At 37.4% G+C, this 18,051-nt stretch overlaps 1 protein-coding gene across 1 annotated transcript in view; it reads left to right on the top strand.

Annotated features, from left to right (window-relative positions):
• LOC126162997 (calcitonin gene-related peptide type 1 receptor-like) overlaps positions 1-18,051 on the top strand; it is a 260,219-nt gene that overhangs the window by 196,100 nt on the left and 46,068 nt on the right. Inside the window, exons 7-8 of the mRNA XM_049919860.1 lie at positions 2,615-2,792; positions 15,144-15,268. Of these exons, the coding sequence (XP_049775817.1) occupies positions 2,615-2,792; positions 15,144-15,268 (303 nt within the window). The remainder of the gene's footprint in view (positions 1-2,614; positions 2,793-15,143; positions 15,269-18,051) is intronic.

The raw sequence follows: 18,051 nt of genomic DNA, 5'->3' as shown, positions 1-18,051 counted from the left end.
GGAAATGGCATGGCAAGCCGTTCCACAGGACTACATCCAGCATCTCTACGATCGTCTCCATGGGAGAATAGCAGCCTGCATTGCTGCGAAAGGTGGATATACACTGTACTAGTGCCGACATTGTGCATGCTCTGTTGCCTGTGTCTATGTGCCTGTGGTTCTGTCAGTGTGATCATGTGATGTATCTGACCCCAGGAATGTGTCAATAAAGTTTCCCCTTCCTGGGACGATGAATTCACGGTGTTCTTATTTCAATTTCCAGGAGTGTATATATAGTGTGCTGGTGTAGTTAAAATGCCTTAACTCCTTGAAGAGATGTCTACATGATACCACAAATGAACACAACCAGCAAACCTGGTGTACCGATAAGTTGAATACAATGTGCCTGCTTTCATGGGTGGACCCTTCCTCTGCACCTGGCCATCCATGTGGGTATGACCCATGTGTAATATTGAAGGAATGGCACAATGGCCTTACAGTAAAATTGGTGAAAATGTGTTAATGCAAACAAAAAGATCTGTTGCAACTACAATTAAATTAAATTAACAGGTGCTATCCTAAAAAAAATTGTATGCTTTAGATTTTCTACAGTAAAATTAACTAGTATACAACATAATATGACTGTCACATTTTCAATAGAGTACCATAAACCAAACATGGGAACATGTGAATGTTATAACTCCCTTTGTAGCAAATGAGTGTGTTTCAGTATATCAACTATTTATATTGTGAACTCTTCTTGAGTATTCAGCTGGTGGTGTCACCCAGATTGTGTGGTAGTATATTCTCAGGTGATCTTTGTGACTGATTATCTACTGCCAGATGCCATCTCTGTATCCTTTTCCTCCTCCTGTCAGTCAAAGACCATCAGTGGCTGGGCAGGCTTTGCTGGAGGAATGGTGTGGCAAGTTCATAGTCAGAATACGGACTGTGGTCTTCAGGCTTGGGACCAAGCTCAAAACACAATGGAAGCAGTGGGAAGACCTGTTCATCTCAAGGCAACTGAAGAGCTATGACAAAACCGCATAGACATGTCTTCTCCACAATGTTGACATATCGAACCCTATGGTGGCAGCACAGGGGCTGAAGACCACAGAACATGTACTAACTCTGCATCCCCCCCCCCCCCCCCCACCACGACACTAGTAGAGCCACACTCAGCAATTTCAGCCCATGATCAACTGAAGGAGGGAGGGGATATGAAGATGGGATGCAGCAGAAGGCAACCAGTAATCAGAACCATCCGAGAATGACAACAAATCAGCTTGATATTAAAACGTAGACTTTTTCACAGCCGGAAATGTCATGTCCATTATAATTATCCGGGCTGTTATGCCATGGTCGGTTGGTGAATTCTTTGTCAAATCCCAACGTTTCGTCCCCATCTACGGGAGACATCTTCAAGGGGGTCCGTAGCTCGATGGAATGTCCAACACACCCACTGGCTTGCTACTGACTGCCGCTAAATTCCGTGTCCGCACTCTCCCGCGCTGCGGTGTGGCGTCACGTGTTTTGAAAACGTCAGTGCAATTGGCCGCTGTCCGCTGCCGTCGATCGCCTTTGCCAACTCCCAGTAGCGGACGGGTGGTACACATCTTCTTTAACACCGGCATCCATATACCGTTTAATTTCACGTCCTCCTCCTTATGGTGTTTAGCGATTTCAATTGCCTCCCTGTAGAGCCTTTCATAATATCCGCTTGTGGTCGCTAGTACTTTCGTCTCCTCGAAACGAATATGGTGGTTCCCTAGCTGGAAAGCATGTTCCGCAACAGCTGATCATTCCGTTTCTCCTATTCTACAATTGCCCTTGTGCTCTTCCAAACGTTTTGAAACCGTTCTTTTAGTGGTACCCACATAGACATCTCCACAGCTGCATGGGATCCTATACACTCCAGCTTTTTCCAATGGTTTGTGAGCGTCCTTGCAGGATTTAGGTATTCCTGTATCTTCCTGGTGGGCTTGTAAATTACGGTGATATTCTGCTTCGTCAAGATCCTCCCTATTCTTTACGTTACATTTTTAACAAACGACAGGAAAACCTTAGATTTTGCAGTAGTCCGTACGTCACTATGATTTCTGCGTGGTTGTCTCAACGCACGTTTTATTTCGGCGGACGAATATCCGTTCTTCGTTAGTGCATTGTGGAGATATTCCATCTCAGCGTAGAGCAACTCAGGTTCACAAATATTTCTAGCTCTGTCTGCTAACGTCTTGATAACACTCCACTTCTGTTGTGGGTGGTGGTTCGAATCCCAGTGCAAATAACAGCCCGTGTGCGTAGGTTTTGCGCTATACTGAGTGTCCCAAACTACCATTTTCGTTTCTAAAAAGAAGCACATCGAGGAAATGTAATTTGCCGTCTACCTCCATCAAGCTATAGACCCCCTTGAAGATGTCTCCTGCAGACGGGGACAAAACGTTGGGATTTGACAAAGAATTCACCAACCGACCACGGCATAACAGCCCGGATAATTATAATGGACACAACAAATCAGCTTTTCAAAATATCACCATCTGAACAATTTAACCTGACTGAATATCGAAGAAACGTTCAGAATTATCACCTGCTAGGAAAACATAAAATCACACAATCTATATTTTATTTCCCATAGGAGACAACGGTAATGGAAGGGAATGGAGTTGGATGTCGCTTATTAGCAGTGAGTGAAAAACTTTCTGGCAATGCAGTATTTGCTTGCATGTTGCTGGAGAGTATCTTTTTACATCGACTCATAGCTGCTGCAATGAAAGGGGTTCCCAGAATGAGATACTACTTCATTGGAGCAGCAGGTATGTTTACCAAAATGTATCTTTAATCCGACATACAAACCAATTATTAGCTAAGTTGCTTTCATAGCTTGGAAGTCAGACTGATAATATAACACAAGTTTTCAGGCCTGAAGAGACTGATCATTATAAATTGTTGTTGCTATAATAAATATGTTGAATAGCAAGGTTGCCAGTTGTCAGATAGCAACAATATTATTTCAAGTATTTTATTTCCAGTTAAGTGATGTTTTTTGAGCATTTCATGTGTGGCAATGTTGTGTTGTCATAGTAAATAAATTGCTGTTAATGTAGCAAATCAGTTGTGATCTGCTGAAACATATTATTTTCTGTTTACTTGTGCTCAGTTTACCTACAATACTTTACATGTGGCAAAGGCCTCATTGACCATATACCTGCACTATGAACCTTCACATTTCCTTCAGTTGAGTACACTGTTTGCCCATTTAGTGTTGATGTTCATCCAACCTGTGTCTGACCAGATGTTGTCTTACCCTCTAATTCTGAGTTCCGTCTATCATCCTGCAGAATGCTATTCTAGGTAGTCTATTCTCTGTCATTCTTGCTGTATGGCCAGCCAGTTCAACCTTTTCTTCTTTAGTGCTTCAGTGATGTTATGGTGTATGTAGAGCTGTCATGGTTCTTCATTTCTTTCTTGTGCCCCATTTTGTGTTATTTTCATCACATACAGTCTCAAAAATTCTCCTTCATATTTTTCTTTCAGATACTGACAGTTTTACTTCATATTTTTTTCTAAATATTAATGTTTCACCTCCTTATAATGTTACCAATATAACAGTTGATTCATACAATTGGTTTTTAAAGCTAGTACTAAGCATTCTTTTTCCTACTATACTGATAATACTGAAACATTTTGTGTTTGCTGTTGCTAGACAGTCATCTATTTCTACAGTATATCCTTCCTGTTGTTGTTGCTAAAAGACTTCCATAGTACTTTAAATGGCCAACTGTCTTAAAAGTGAATCCATCTATAGCCAAAGGTTGATGTTCATCCAAGCTGTGTCTGACCAGATGAACATTTCAGATTTTCTTACTTACAACCAGATATACTTTTTTTCTTCATTAATGCATATTCCTGTTTCATCAATGATTTTATAACAATTTTGCATCTTTCTTGTGCTCAACAGTCCTGCAGTACTTTAGAACGAACAATATTTGCTACACGGACTGTTATTAAATTTAGGGTAGTCCCATGAGTAACAGCATGACACTTAGTGACTGTTTTTGCACTTTAAGCATAGAAAAGACCAAGAATTATGATAAAAGACAAAAAATTTAATATTGTACTTTCTGCTTAAGCAAAGGAACATAATTTATTTAATCTAATAGATTAAATTTCATTCATATATTGAGACTTACATAAGAACTACTTTCTGGTAACAGAATTACATAATTCAGACATGCATATTGTTCTCATTGACAATGCAACAATAATTCAGCTCACCCATTTCCTATAAAAATTTTATATTATGCAGAGAAAAAAAATGGGAAACAAAATGGCATAGAAGATAAATGCATTAAACTAATATTTTACTAACAACATAAAAAAGAATTGCTGGTAAAGAAATGACACTTTCACTTGAAAATTGCCAGTTTTATTCTGCACTGCTGATGGGTAGGGAAAATGGTATGTATTTGCCTGCTCTATAGTAGGTGCAGCTAGTTTCTCTACAATTTGGTCTTTTTCTACCCAGCAATTATCTTCCTTTGATGGAAATATAAATATCTTTCCATTTGCATCATTCTTACTGAGAAATGAAATTTTGTAACCATATTCAACATAAATCATCTGCCTCAAAAAATCTTGATCTATTTCTTGCAGCATAGAAAACCAGAGCAAAATCTCCTTGATGCAAGGCTGTATGATTGATCAGGTCCTGTGAATTTTCTTTGGCTGAAGATCGCTTTTTGAAATTGTGCACAAACCTCTGAGGAGATAGTGAGTAATGCTGGTACTCAGTGATTTATGAGGTGACAGGTGTAACAGCATGGATGGTTTTGGTCTGCTCTATTGTAACTACTCCCATCCACATTTGATCTAATTCCTCCTTATTCTCTGCAATTTGCAAGGCAGAGGTATAAAAAATGTTAATGCCACGACATCTTTCACATGCAATTTTTGCAAAGTTTTTAGCACCAGATAGTATGTGTTTCCCAGCTTTGCAGATATCCCAGACTGCATGCTTTACAGTTCCACCAACCCCCTTCCACAACACCTTTGCTGTGTGATTTGGCAAAGAAGTCTCATGAAATATTTATTCCATAGCATTCTCTGAAAAAAGTCAAGTTGGCAAACAGGAAACACTGCTTAAATTGACTGGCTGCACCATCACTCTTGAATGTGACAGATTCTACCTTTGGGTTCATGGATATAATGTGCTCTACAATCTTACATAGGAAAGCATGCACTGAATATTTATTGTGATCAAGTTTGTCACCAACAACAGTGCAAGAATATCCATCATTTTGTGGGTCCCGAACTTATGCTGTAAACAAAGTGATTTGTGTTTGGACCAATGGACACTCTGGCCTTTGTCCTTTGTTCTTCAGTTGAACAGTATAATTTTCTGCAAAATTTACTTGCTCTAAGGTGTTGTTCTTCTTTGAGAATTCTTTTTGTTTTCAAAAATGTTTGATTGTTGTCTTTTAATAAATGTATGTTGTAAGATTGGGGTAGCATGTTTGAAAGAGCTTCAATACTCTGACCAACAGTACCATGAATATCTTCCAGAGTGATTCGCTGGTTCACTGTTTGCCATTGGGTCCATTTGATCAGCTTCTTCATTAAGTTCTCATCCAAAGAATACTTATCTTTCAAATATACATTTGCACACTTTTCACATTTTGATATCATGCAAACTTCTTTCTCTTGATTGCAGACTGTTTTGCTAACGAAGACAGAAAATGTGGTTTTCACCTGTGGAACAAACTTGTTTATAACTTTCAAAAGTAGTTTACCTTCTCATGGTAGTGGCAGAGACACAAGTTGTGTGGTGTATCCTGTAAGGTGCCCACAAACTTTGGTCTCAATGCACAGAACTTGGAAAATTTTATTGGCATGTCAGGGAATTCCTCTTGACATATAGCATGTGCTTCTTTCAAGGTCATGATCATGCACCTCTTCTGGACTTCAGTTTTTCCACCTTCCTTATCCTTCATTATCACATAATCCTTCATTCCTGGAGTTTGCCATGAAATGTCATCTTGAACATAAAAAGTAGCAACAGCTTCTTCTGTGCCTAGGTTTAGGCACTGAATCTGATTTTTCACCTGTTGTTCATTTACTGAAACTCTATGAGCAGCAGCTAGTTCCAAGACAACTTTCTTGGACTTCTGGATAAACAAGTTTTCACTTATTTAATTGCTTTCCTTAATGTAGCTGGGGATTTATATGGGCTATTGGTGTAGATGGCGCAAGCATCACCACCATTGCCTTCACTGCTGCCTCTAACTTTATTTTTGAATCTTCTTTGATTATGTTTCTCTTTTTCTCTTTGCTTCTTAAATTGAACAGCAGTTAAATTTTGTCCTTTCTCTTAATCTCATCACTTAACCTTTTTTCTGTGAGTCATTTCTGGTATTCTCTCATTTTCTCAGCTGATGTGAGAGGCATGATAACAACTGTAAAATTGAAGTACATTGTTTGAGAATTATTGAACAAACAGTGTATTTGCTAGAAATAAGCCAATATCTATTTTAAATAAACAATACTATTCAGTGTAGTAATCTAACAACATAATACATCAAAATGTCTCTATTATTTGGGAATAATACATAGTGACCTTCAGAGATAATCAACATGCTGTTGCAGTACATAGTAAGTCAAATTTGTTTTTCTATAGGCAATAGTGAGTTTTTCTAATAGTTAGGCATTGCCATTGCTCCTCAAAGAAAGCATAGGTTATGGAAGAAGAAATACTGTTTATCAAAATAATTAACTCCATTCTACATGTAGTATTCAGCCATTTAGTCATTTCATTGTAATCTTTGCTAAAGAAGTTTATTAACTCACCTTTCAACAGTTACTCTTCAGAATCACTGAGTATAAGCTTCTGAAAAGTACATTCTTGGTTTATGGGACTTCCCCACTTTCCCTCCAATTTTTACTAACAATATGGTCAACACACAAAATTGCAGTATACATATAAATTTATTTGACTTGCAACATCTTAAGGAATGTCAAGTCAAATTCAGTTATAAGATTCCGTTACTCCATTTATGTCATTCCATTACCGCAAGTGTGTCATTTCGTTACCATTACAAAATATTGTTTATAATGAATATTTTTTTTCTCTGCTGTGAGACTTTTATCTATCTCATAAATCTGTATTTGCATGCCTATTTTCACAGATCTCAGAAAAACAGCGTAATTTTAAATCAGAAACTTGCTTATATACATTTGTGAACAGGCTTAATTCTTTCTTTTTGATTTTCGATAATTTAATTGATTTATTCTAGCTAAAGTATTATTTTTGCCATGAGTGAGAAGTGCCTGACTTGCCGTAGAATTGTTAGTTCCGGGATTTGGTGTGATGGATGCAGTAGTTTTTTTCACTGGGGGGACTGCATTGGCGTGGGTGTCGGGAAAGTGGATCAGGATCATCAGTGGTTACGTAGGTTTTGCAGCAGAGATAGGAAGATAGTAGAACAGGAGGGGAAAATTGCTGCCCTTCAGGCTGAGCTAGATCAGGCTAGGGAAGATCTGGACAGGTTAAGGAGGGAGAAGGGCAAAGAGAGGTGGGAAGTGGCAACAGGTAGCAGAAGGAACAGGCCTAGAACTAAGTCTGACAGTTTTGTGGTGAATGTCAAAAATAAGTTTGACCTGTTGCTTCAGTTAGAAACTGATGAGCCCCAAACAGAGGTAGGTGTAGACAGGACACAACAAACTTTCAATAGGAAATTGAAAAAGAATGTAGGAAAGCCATCGAAAAGGAAGAAAGTTTTGTTGTTAGGCAGTTCTCATGCCAGAGGTGTGGGCCAACTTCTGCAGGAGGAATTAGGACCAGAATACCAGGTCACAAATTTTTTCAAACCAAGTGCTAGTCTGGATCAGGTGACAGAGGATTTAGGTTCACTCTGTAAAGGATTTACCAGGGAAGACACCGTGGTTATTGTGGGAGGGCCAGGGAACAGCATCGATAGAGATCCTGGGTACAGTATAGAGTGTGACCTGGTAAATATTGCGTCGGCATCGAGGCACACCAATGTTGAATTTGTATCTGTCCTGAGACGCCATGACCAGCCTCATTTGAACTCTTCTGTTGGGAGAGTTAATTTGGAGTTGGAACAGCTGCTTGGGTTGAGTGCGGGGGCTCATATTGGTATGGTTCCTGTTGATTCTCTCAGTAGGTGGGACTATACCAGGCACGGCCTACATCTCAACAGGAAAGGGAAGGGGAAACTGGCTGGGGTAATAGCAGGAAATTTAAGGGGGGGAGGCACTGCCATGAATAGTAAAATACCAGTGGTTACAGGTGTTGGAGCAGCACCTTTTTTAGGATAGGTAAGACAGAAAGATGTCAAGTTCTATGAGAGGTCAGGATTGAAACAAATCTTCAGTTTAGGAAAGAAATTAAACAGCACAATTCTAGCACATTGGATCACCAATCACAGCTGTCAATTATAAAATTTCACCAATCACCAGAAATTTTATCTCCACCAAGTTGTATCTCAGTCCTAGGTAATTGCATTGATGAATTAGTCACCCAACCCAGTTGCCATAATCTGCCTCTCTGAACACCATGTGACCACTGGTATAGCAACTTGGCCTAAGCACAATGAGAAATTCAGACAGGAGAGTACTGCAAATGTTAAAATAAGGAAAGGTTCTCATAAAAGTATAATTAAAAATAATGTAAGTATATTTCATCAAAATATTGGGAGCGTAAAGAATAAAATAGATGAGCTTCTGGTTTGTTTAGAAGATTTAGAAGCTGAGGATGAAATAGATATACTATGCCTGTCTGAGCATCACATTGTTACTGATATGGATAAGGTAAATGTAAGTGGATATAAGCTCTCTGCACATGTAATGAGAGAAAATATGGAGAAAGGAGGAATTGCCATATATGTCAAAAGTTACCATTGTGCAAAAAGTATAGAAACAAAAAAGTTTTGTGTAGAGAAACATATAGAAGCATGTGCCTGTGAGCTTAAATTAAATAAAGGCACATTTATAATTGTAACTGTATATAGGTCCCCATCAGGAAATTTTCATCTATTTCTGAAAAATTTGGACTCCTTGTTGTGCTGTCAGACAGGGGGAAGCAAATTATTATTTGTGGGGACTTCAATGAAATTCTCTGAAAGAGGGTAATAGGAAAAATGACCTTGAAGTATGACTCGGTTCTTTCAATTTGACACCCGTTATTGATTTTCCTACTCGGGTGGTAAAGGATAGCAGCTCACTGATAGATAACTTCTTTATAGACCAAGATAAGTTTAACCAGATAAATGCTCAGCCTGTTGAGAATGGTCTTTCTGATCATGGTGCACAGCTAGTTACAATATATGACATAGCTCCATTCAGCAATACTAAACAGTCCTCCAAAGTAGTACGTTCAGTCAATGATTTAACAATTGCAAATTTCAGGGAAAGCCTACAGCAGTTAGACTGGGATGAGGTGTACCGTGAACCTGATGCCAATTTGAAATATAATTTATTTCATGACATTTTTGTAAATGCATTTGAAAACTGCGTCCCCAAGAAAATAGTTAAATATACTCATAAGAAACCTTGTAACAAACCATGGCTTACTAAGGGTATAAAAATATCTTGTAACCAGAAAAGGGAAATGTATCTGACAGCAAGAAAGAGTAGTGACCCAGAAACTATCAAACATTATAAAAACTACTGTGTCATATTAAGAAAAGTTATTAAAAAATCCAGAAGTATATGTATCATGTCTGAAATCAGCAACTCTGATAATAAAATTAAAACAATTTGGAATATTATTAAAAGAAAAACAGGTCAACCAAGAGCACAGGAAGACAGTATTACCATCAAATTGAATGAAAACTTTACGAACAAAAAGTCAGAAGTTGAAAATATTTTTAATAATCATTTTCTAAATGTTGTGGATATAGTAGGATCCAGGTGTTCATTAGAAGATGCTAGGCTGTTAATGGAAGAGGCCATACCTATGCAATTTGATACAATTGAAATCTCACCCACTTCTCCCTCTGAAATTAGGCAAATAATAAACTTGCTTAAAAGCAAAAACTCACATGGAGTTGATGGCATTTCCAGCAAAATACTAAAAGCTTGTTCTCAACAGATAAGTAAGATTCTCAGCCACCTGTGTAATAGCTCTCTGGAACAGGGCATTTTCCCTGATAGACTGAAATATACTATTGTTATACCTTTGCATAAAAAGGGGAATAGATCTGATGTCAAAAATTACCGTCCAATCTCCCTTCTAACAGCTTTATCCAAAATGTTTGAGAAAGTAATGTATTCAAGAGTAGCTTCACATATCTGTAACAATGAAGTACTAACAAAATGTCAGTTTGGTTTCCAGAAAGGTTTTTCAACAGAAAATGCCATATATGCTTTCACCAATCAAATTTTGAATGATCTGAATAACCGAACACCACCCATTGGGATTTTTTGTGATCTCTCAAAGGCTTTTGATTGTGTAAATCATGAAATTCTGCTAGACAAGCTCAAGTATTGTGGCATGAGTGGGACAGTGCACAAATGGTTTAATTCGTACCTAACTGGAAGAGTGCAGAAAGTTGAAATAAGTAGTTCTCATAATATGCAAAGATCAGCACATTCCTCAAACAGGGGAACTATCAAGAATGGGGTTCCACAAGGGTCAGTATTGGGTCCTTTGTTGTTCTTAATATATATTAATGACTTGCCATTCTATATTCATGAAGAGGCAAAGTTAGTTCTCTTTGCTGATGATACAAGTATAGTAATCACACCTGACAAACAAGAATTAACTGATGAAATTGTCAATACTGTCTTTCAGAAAATTACTAAATGGTTCCTTGTAAACGGACTCTCACTGAATTTTGATAAGACACAGTACATACAGTTCCGTACAGTGAATGGTATGACGCCATTAATAAATATAGACCTTAATCAGAAGCATATAGCTAAGGTAGAATATTCCAAATTTTTAGGTGTCTCCATTGATGAGAGATTAAATTGGAAGAAACACATTGATGATCTGCTGAAACGTTTGAGTTCAGCTACTTATGCAATAAGGGTCATTGCAAATTTTGATGATAAACATCTTAGTAAATTAGCTTACTATGCCTATTTTCACTTGTTGCTTTCATATGGCATCATATTTTGGGGTAATTCATCACTGAGGAATAAAGTATTTATTGCACAAAAGCGTGTAATCAGAATAATAGCTGGAGTCCACCCAAGATCATCTTGCAGACATTTATTTAAGGATCTAGGGATATTCACAGTAGCTTCTCAGTATATATACTCTCTTATGAAATTTGTTATTAACAACCAAACCCAATTCAAAAGTAATAGCAGCGTGCATGACTACAATACTAGGAGAAAGGATGATCTTCACTATTCAAGATTAAATCTAACTTTGGCACAGAAAGGGGTGAATTATACTGGCACTAAAGTCTTTGGTCACTTACCAAATAGTATCAAAAGTCTGACAGATAACCAATAAGTATTTAAGAAGAAATTAAAAGAATTTCTGAATGACAACTCCTTCTACTCCATAGAGGAATCTTTAGATATAAATTAAACAACAAAAAAACAAAAACAAAATATTAAAAAAAAATAAAAAAAAAAAAATAAAAAACACAAAAAAATGAAAAAGTTGTTATATTAACTTAAGTATGTTGTTAAATTAACTTAATTATGTCATGTATTGGAAAATTTGACTCGTTCCACATCATTACGAAACATCGTACTCATGATCCATGGAACTAGTATTAATCTTATCTAATCTAATCTTGGTAATTGAATGACAGGAGATAACAATAAAAAATAAATCAGCCAGGGGACTGTAATAACTAAATAAAATCAATATAAGCTATTGAAATGGGCTGACTTAAGATAATTGTAAAGTTTTTCAGATATATTCTGTTAATAAATTACTTTAGAATACATCATTGTAGTACTTTTGAAAACTAATTTCATAGAGGGTCTAGAAGCTGAAATTTTAGACACACTATAAAGCCATTAGTTCAGTTCCAGCACTACTTAACATGAAAATGAAGCTCCAAATTAAAAAAAAAATGTGTTTCAGGTAACAGAACTGATAATCACATTTGTAATAACAGTATTTTTAATTTTTAAGGTTCGTGTCCATGTTCTCCTGGAACAGCCCTGTATTCATCCACCATGATCAAAATTTCAGGCTATTACGCCATTCTGAAGTGAAAGCTCACTATGAAATATGCCAATGCATATCATCACACTCTCATTATGTCAACCATGTTACCTATTCCTAGTGGATGCACAGTGAAAATTATGAGTGCTGATGATGTGGATTATTACAGTAAGTCCTACATTCTTTTACATAAATGATGATGGCGCCTGTTGTATTATGCACATGGAATATGTAAACATAGTACATTTGAGAACAGTGTCGTCTTAACAGAACCAATAATTGTTGATGCGCTTCATAGTGAGCTGTCACTTTAGAACTGCAAAATAGGCTGAAAACATGATCATTCTGAATAAATACATGTAATAACAGTGTAGGTGATAAGCATAATCCATTCTGAAACAGATTACTTGAAACACATTCTTTCAGGTTCATAAAGTATTTTGCATTATCCACACATTCGCTGTTGTGTTTCTAAAATTAATTATGGAAGACAAACCTATGGACCACAAATACAGTGATGTGTTAGTAATTTTTTTCCAAATCAGCTCCTGTTCTAAGCTGGAGATTATTAACTAACCCTGTGAACTTGAAGTTTCTGGACTTGAATAAGGCCAACTAAGTATTGCTCCAGCTTGTCAGTGCTCTCAGAACCATGAATGAATGAATAATTTAATTCAGTTGCAGTTGAGCATCTGGAAGATGTCTTTGATGCACAGTGTCAAATCTGTGATATGAAATGTTCATGTGGCAATTATTAGCCTGAAGACCCCATCTGGGATTGTTCGGCCGCCTAATGCCTAGTGATGATGGGGACAATACAATACCCAGTCCTCAAGCAGATAAATCCCCAAGCTTGCTGGGAGTCAAACTCGGGCTCCCCTGCATGGCAGTAAGCCATGCTGACCATTCAGCTATGGAGGCAGACATTTGGCTATAAAATAACTGTTTTTGGTACTGAGGGAACTTTTTTGGGGGGAGGTCGTTAAAAAAATCTGCTGTTAGGAGTTTTTAGCACCCTGTTGGTACCTCTGATGGAGTAGATGATAAAATGCTCAGAGAGAAATTCAACAGTATAGTGTTATGGAATTTCTTTACATGAGTTCAGCTTTATCTGAAACAAAAAAAGGGTGGCCAGCTGCATACTGAAAATGTAGCTCCTCAGAGACAACTATCCTTGTAGTAGACATATAGTGCCAGACAAGAATGGTGAAGCTCCCAGAAGGTGAGGAGGAAATTAAGTGAAACTTCATGGGTTGAGAAGGTATGTGAAGTTATTTTAGTGACTGCAAAATTGAGTCAAATTCCAAAGAACTTGGCAGAAAGAGCTCACTTATCAGTATGAAGTTGCATCCCTTCTGATGTGCATGTGTGCACTGATTTGGTTGGGAAAGATCATTATAAAACTGTTGTATCCTCTCCTGGAGCAAGATGGCCCAGTGATATCCTAAATACTGGCATTAGGACGGAGCTGTCATCTGAGCTGATCCCACATATTCTACTGAGGACAGATTTGGGGATATTGCTGGATATGAAAGTACCTCAACATCATGTAGAGAGTTCATAGAGATATGTGCCCTGTGAAGGTAACAGGTTTGCTACCAAGCAACCACCTCAGATTTTTCTGCCATGAAATGACCTGGAATGGGATACACTCGGTCTTATGTGGTTGTATTAATAGCTGCTTGAATAAATATGTATCAAAGTTGACATATAAGCTGTCAAAGAAGATTCAAAACAAGATATTTACATCAAGAAGGGACCTGCAGAACATTTATTTCTGCTGAAGTCAATGAATTTGCATATGTCATAAGTGCCATCAAAGATTGTCATATTTTTCACTGCAGGGTGCTGTTATTGATACCAGTACATAAGGAAGAGTACAACTCAGCATGTTTCTTTCTCTTTGCATTGTGCATATACTTCTATGCACCACCAGATATAGCACCTGTCCTGACTGAAATTTTTATTGCACAATTTTAACTCGCATTAGGCAGAAACATCTTTCACTTGCATATGCTTTTTTTTTGTCATCAGTCTTGCAACTGGTTTGAGCTGTTCTCCATGTTTTTCATATCTTGTGCTAAACCTTTCCTCTTTATGCCCCTACTCCAGCAACCTACTGTATAATTTGTTTTTCAAACACTAATCTTTGTTTACCCATACTATTTATTGTTGTGAGTGCTGCTTCTAGTGCCAGGTTAACTGTTCCTTGATGCCACAGTTGATGTCACACTAACCTGTCTCCTCTTCTTGTAAGAATTTTTCCTAGATTTCTTTCCTCATCTACTCTTTTTAGTATTCCTTCACTTCGTACATTAATTATCCATTTAAAATTTAGCATTATTCATGCAGGAATCTCAGTGAAGATCTGTCTAGAAGTTTCTGCAATTGCATTCCATAACAGTAATGCCATCTTCTCTTGTGCTTTATTTCCTATTCTGAATTTTTGTTTTATTTTCTTATAATTAACTAAGTGGTGCCACAGAAAGTATACAGAGAGAAGTGATTATATGAAGCTTAAACTGAAATGCCTTATGTTTAAAAATGCCACTTCTCATCAACAAAATTGTGACTCATAGGTTGGCTTCACCATTTTGCTTTTATAATTTGCTGGTTACTATATCTCATCAGAAAATGATGTGTAATAAATTGTTGCCGGCCGCGGTGGCTGTGCGGTTCTAGGCACTCCAGTCCGGAGCTGCGCTGCTGCTACGGTCGCAGGTTCGAATCCTGCTTCGGGCATGGGTGTGTGTGATGTCCTTAGGTTAGTTAGGTTTAAGTAGTTCTAAGTTCTAGGGGACTGATGACCACAGCAGTTGAGTCCCATAGTGCTCAGAGCCATTCGAACCAATAAATTGTCTTCTGTGTACTCACCCACAAACTATCATACAGCCAACAATGTGAATACGAAACTAATATTTGGTTGTGAGGGACTTTATGGATCTTATGTTTCTCTACCATTTTCTCACTATCCTGAACTATAAGATATCTGATTAACTCTTATTTTTTGCAGTTGCAGTTTGCTTACCCGTTTTAGCTTGGGCAATATCTAGGGCTGTAGTAGATGATACAGATTGCTGGGTGGTAGATTCAAGTCTGCAGTGGATAAATGATGGACCCAGAATTGCCTTATTGTCAGTAAGTTGCATTTTATTTTATGTTATTACTTGTAGACATGCACCAAGATTAGTAGTTTAGTTCTCATATGCTACTGATTCTTGCTATTATTTTATTCATTGACCTGATAGTTTCCTTGAATTATACAACCTGTAGACAAAGTGATTTAAAATAATTCAGACATAATAACAGTAAAATATTACAACACTTTTAATTGTGTTTGATATGATAAGATGTCATTGTTTTAGTTATCATTATACTTGAGAGTTGCACCCCAAATATTACAGTGAATTCATTGTAAAACAGTGGTCATAAATCTTCAGTATAACAAATCTATTGTGCACTTTCTTCACTGATGCTCTTATTGGAAGCACAAGCAGCTGCAATTATGGGAATCACAATATCTTTCCTCAGTGTGAACATCTTCAGAGGGAATTGTTACCAGAATGAAATTTTAGCCTGCAATTGTGTGTGCACTGCTTGAAAATTCCTGGCAGATTGAAACTTGGTCAGACCTGGGCTTAAAGCCAGAATCTTTTGTGGCCAAATGCACAATGTTGTAAGAGCATTTCCTTGAAAGACAAGGTTTTATTATGACATACTAATCTGAAAACACACATGTCAATGTGTACAATTTAAATAACAGTACTAATTCATAAAGCGAAACATATGAGATGTGGCTATAAAATGAGGACTGACGCTGTGACAGAGGAAGTATGCATACACCAAAGATACATGAACAATATCTGTGAAGTGTGAAACTTTTGCAGTCAAATGCAGCATCTCTAGTGTCTGTAATCAAATCAGCATAGCTGTGGCCTTTATTTTTGTAAAAGCTCTTATTTTATTTTGCCAGAAAGGTGATAAGTGTAATAATAGAGCAACGAATTGTCATGAAGTTTTGCTGATACATGACACTTGGAAAAATAGCCACTGAAACCTATCTTTTGCTAAAAGAAGTGTATGACAAAGACTGTTTATCACATACATGAGTTTTTGAGTGGTTGAATGGCAATGGATTAGACAAATTTTACATAATCAATTTAATACGAGAAAAGTGCATGCATAACTGGGGCTGAAAATTTTTATGATCAAACAAAAAGCAACTCATGAAAATGTTTCTACTGACAGTTTGAATACCATTGAAACTGATCCTAATTTCTTGGAAATAGTGACGTATCTTGGTTTTTCACTTATGGTCTAACACTAAATGGTCATCCATACAATGGAAGGGCTGAGCTCGCTACGAGCAAAAAAAAGCCTGGAATGAGCAAATCGAGATTCAAAGTGCTGGTGATTGGTTTTTTCAATATTCATGGAATTGCATATTGTCACTGGGTTTCTGAAGAACAAATTACTAATTGACATTACTACGTTGAGGTTCACACTCAACTCTGTGGGAAAAAAAAAAAAAAAAAATATATATATATATATATATATATATATATATATATATATATATATATACCTAAAAACAAAAATGATGTGACTTACCAAATGAAAGTGCTGGCAGGTCGACAGACACACAAACGAACACAAACATAAATATGTCTGCTTGTGTCTGTATATGTGTGGATGGATATGTGTGTGTGTGTGCGAGTGTATACCCGTCCCTTTTTCCCCCTAAGGTAAGTCTTTCCGCTCCCGGGACTGGAATGACTCCTTACCCTCTCCTTTAAAACCCACATCCTTTCGTCTTTACCTCTCCTTCCCTCTTTCCTGATGAGGCAACAGTTTGTTGCGAAAGCTTGAATTTTGTGTGTATGTTTGTGTTCCTTTGTGTGTCTGTCGACCTGCCAGCACTTTCATTTGGTAAGTCACATCACCTTTGTTTTTAGGTATATATATATATATATATATATATATATATATATATATATATATATATATATATATATATATATATATATATATATATATATAGAGGGAAACATTCCACAGTCCTGTAACCCGGAAGGTGTACACGATCAAAGGCAGAGCCACGTGTGAAAGCACCCACGTGATTTACCAACTGACCTGCCTACACTGTGAAGAGTTCTATGTGGGAATGACCAGCAACAAACTGTCCATTCGTATGAATGGACACAGGCAGACAGTGTTTGTTGGTAATGAGGATCACCCTGTGGCTAAACATGCCTTGGTGCACGGCCAGCACATCTTGGCACAGTGTTACACCGTCCGGGTGATCTGGATACTTCCCACTAACACCAACCTGTCAGAACTCCGGAGATGGGAACTTGCCCTTCAGTATATCGTCTCTTCTCGTTATCCGCCAGGCCTCAACCTCCACTAATTTCAAGTTGCCGCCACTCATACCTCACCTGTCTTTCAACAACATCTTTGCCTCTTACTTCCACCTCGACTGACATCTCTGCCCAAACTCTTTGCCTTTACAAATGTCTGCTTGTGTCTGTGTATGTGCGGATGGATATGTGTGTGTGTGCGAGTGTATACCTGTCCTTTTTTCCCCCTAAGGTAAGTCTTTCCGCTCCCGGGATTGGAATGACTCCTTACCCTCTCCCTTAAAACCCAAATCCTTTTGTCTTTCCCTCTCCTTCCTTCTTTCCTGACGAGGCAACCATTGGTTGCGAAAGCTAGAATTTTGTGTGTATGTTTGTATTTGTTTGTGTGTCTATCGACCTGCCAGCGCTTTTGTTTGGTAAGTCTCATCATCTTTCTTTTTAGATATATTTTTCCCACTTGGAATGTTTCCCTCTATTATATGTATATATATATATATATATATATACATATATATATCCAAACTCTGGAACCATAAGTCATGGGTTCAGCTTCAAGACAAT

The sequence above is a fragment of the Schistocerca cancellata genome, chromosome 1 (genome assembly GCF_023864275.1).
Source record: "Schistocerca cancellata isolate TAMUIC-IGC-003103 chromosome 1, iqSchCanc2.1, whole genome shotgun sequence".
Classification (NCBI taxonomy): Eukaryota; Metazoa; Arthropoda; class Insecta; order Orthoptera; family Acrididae; genus Schistocerca; species Schistocerca cancellata.
This window is presented reverse-complemented; position numbering and strand designations above follow the sequence as displayed.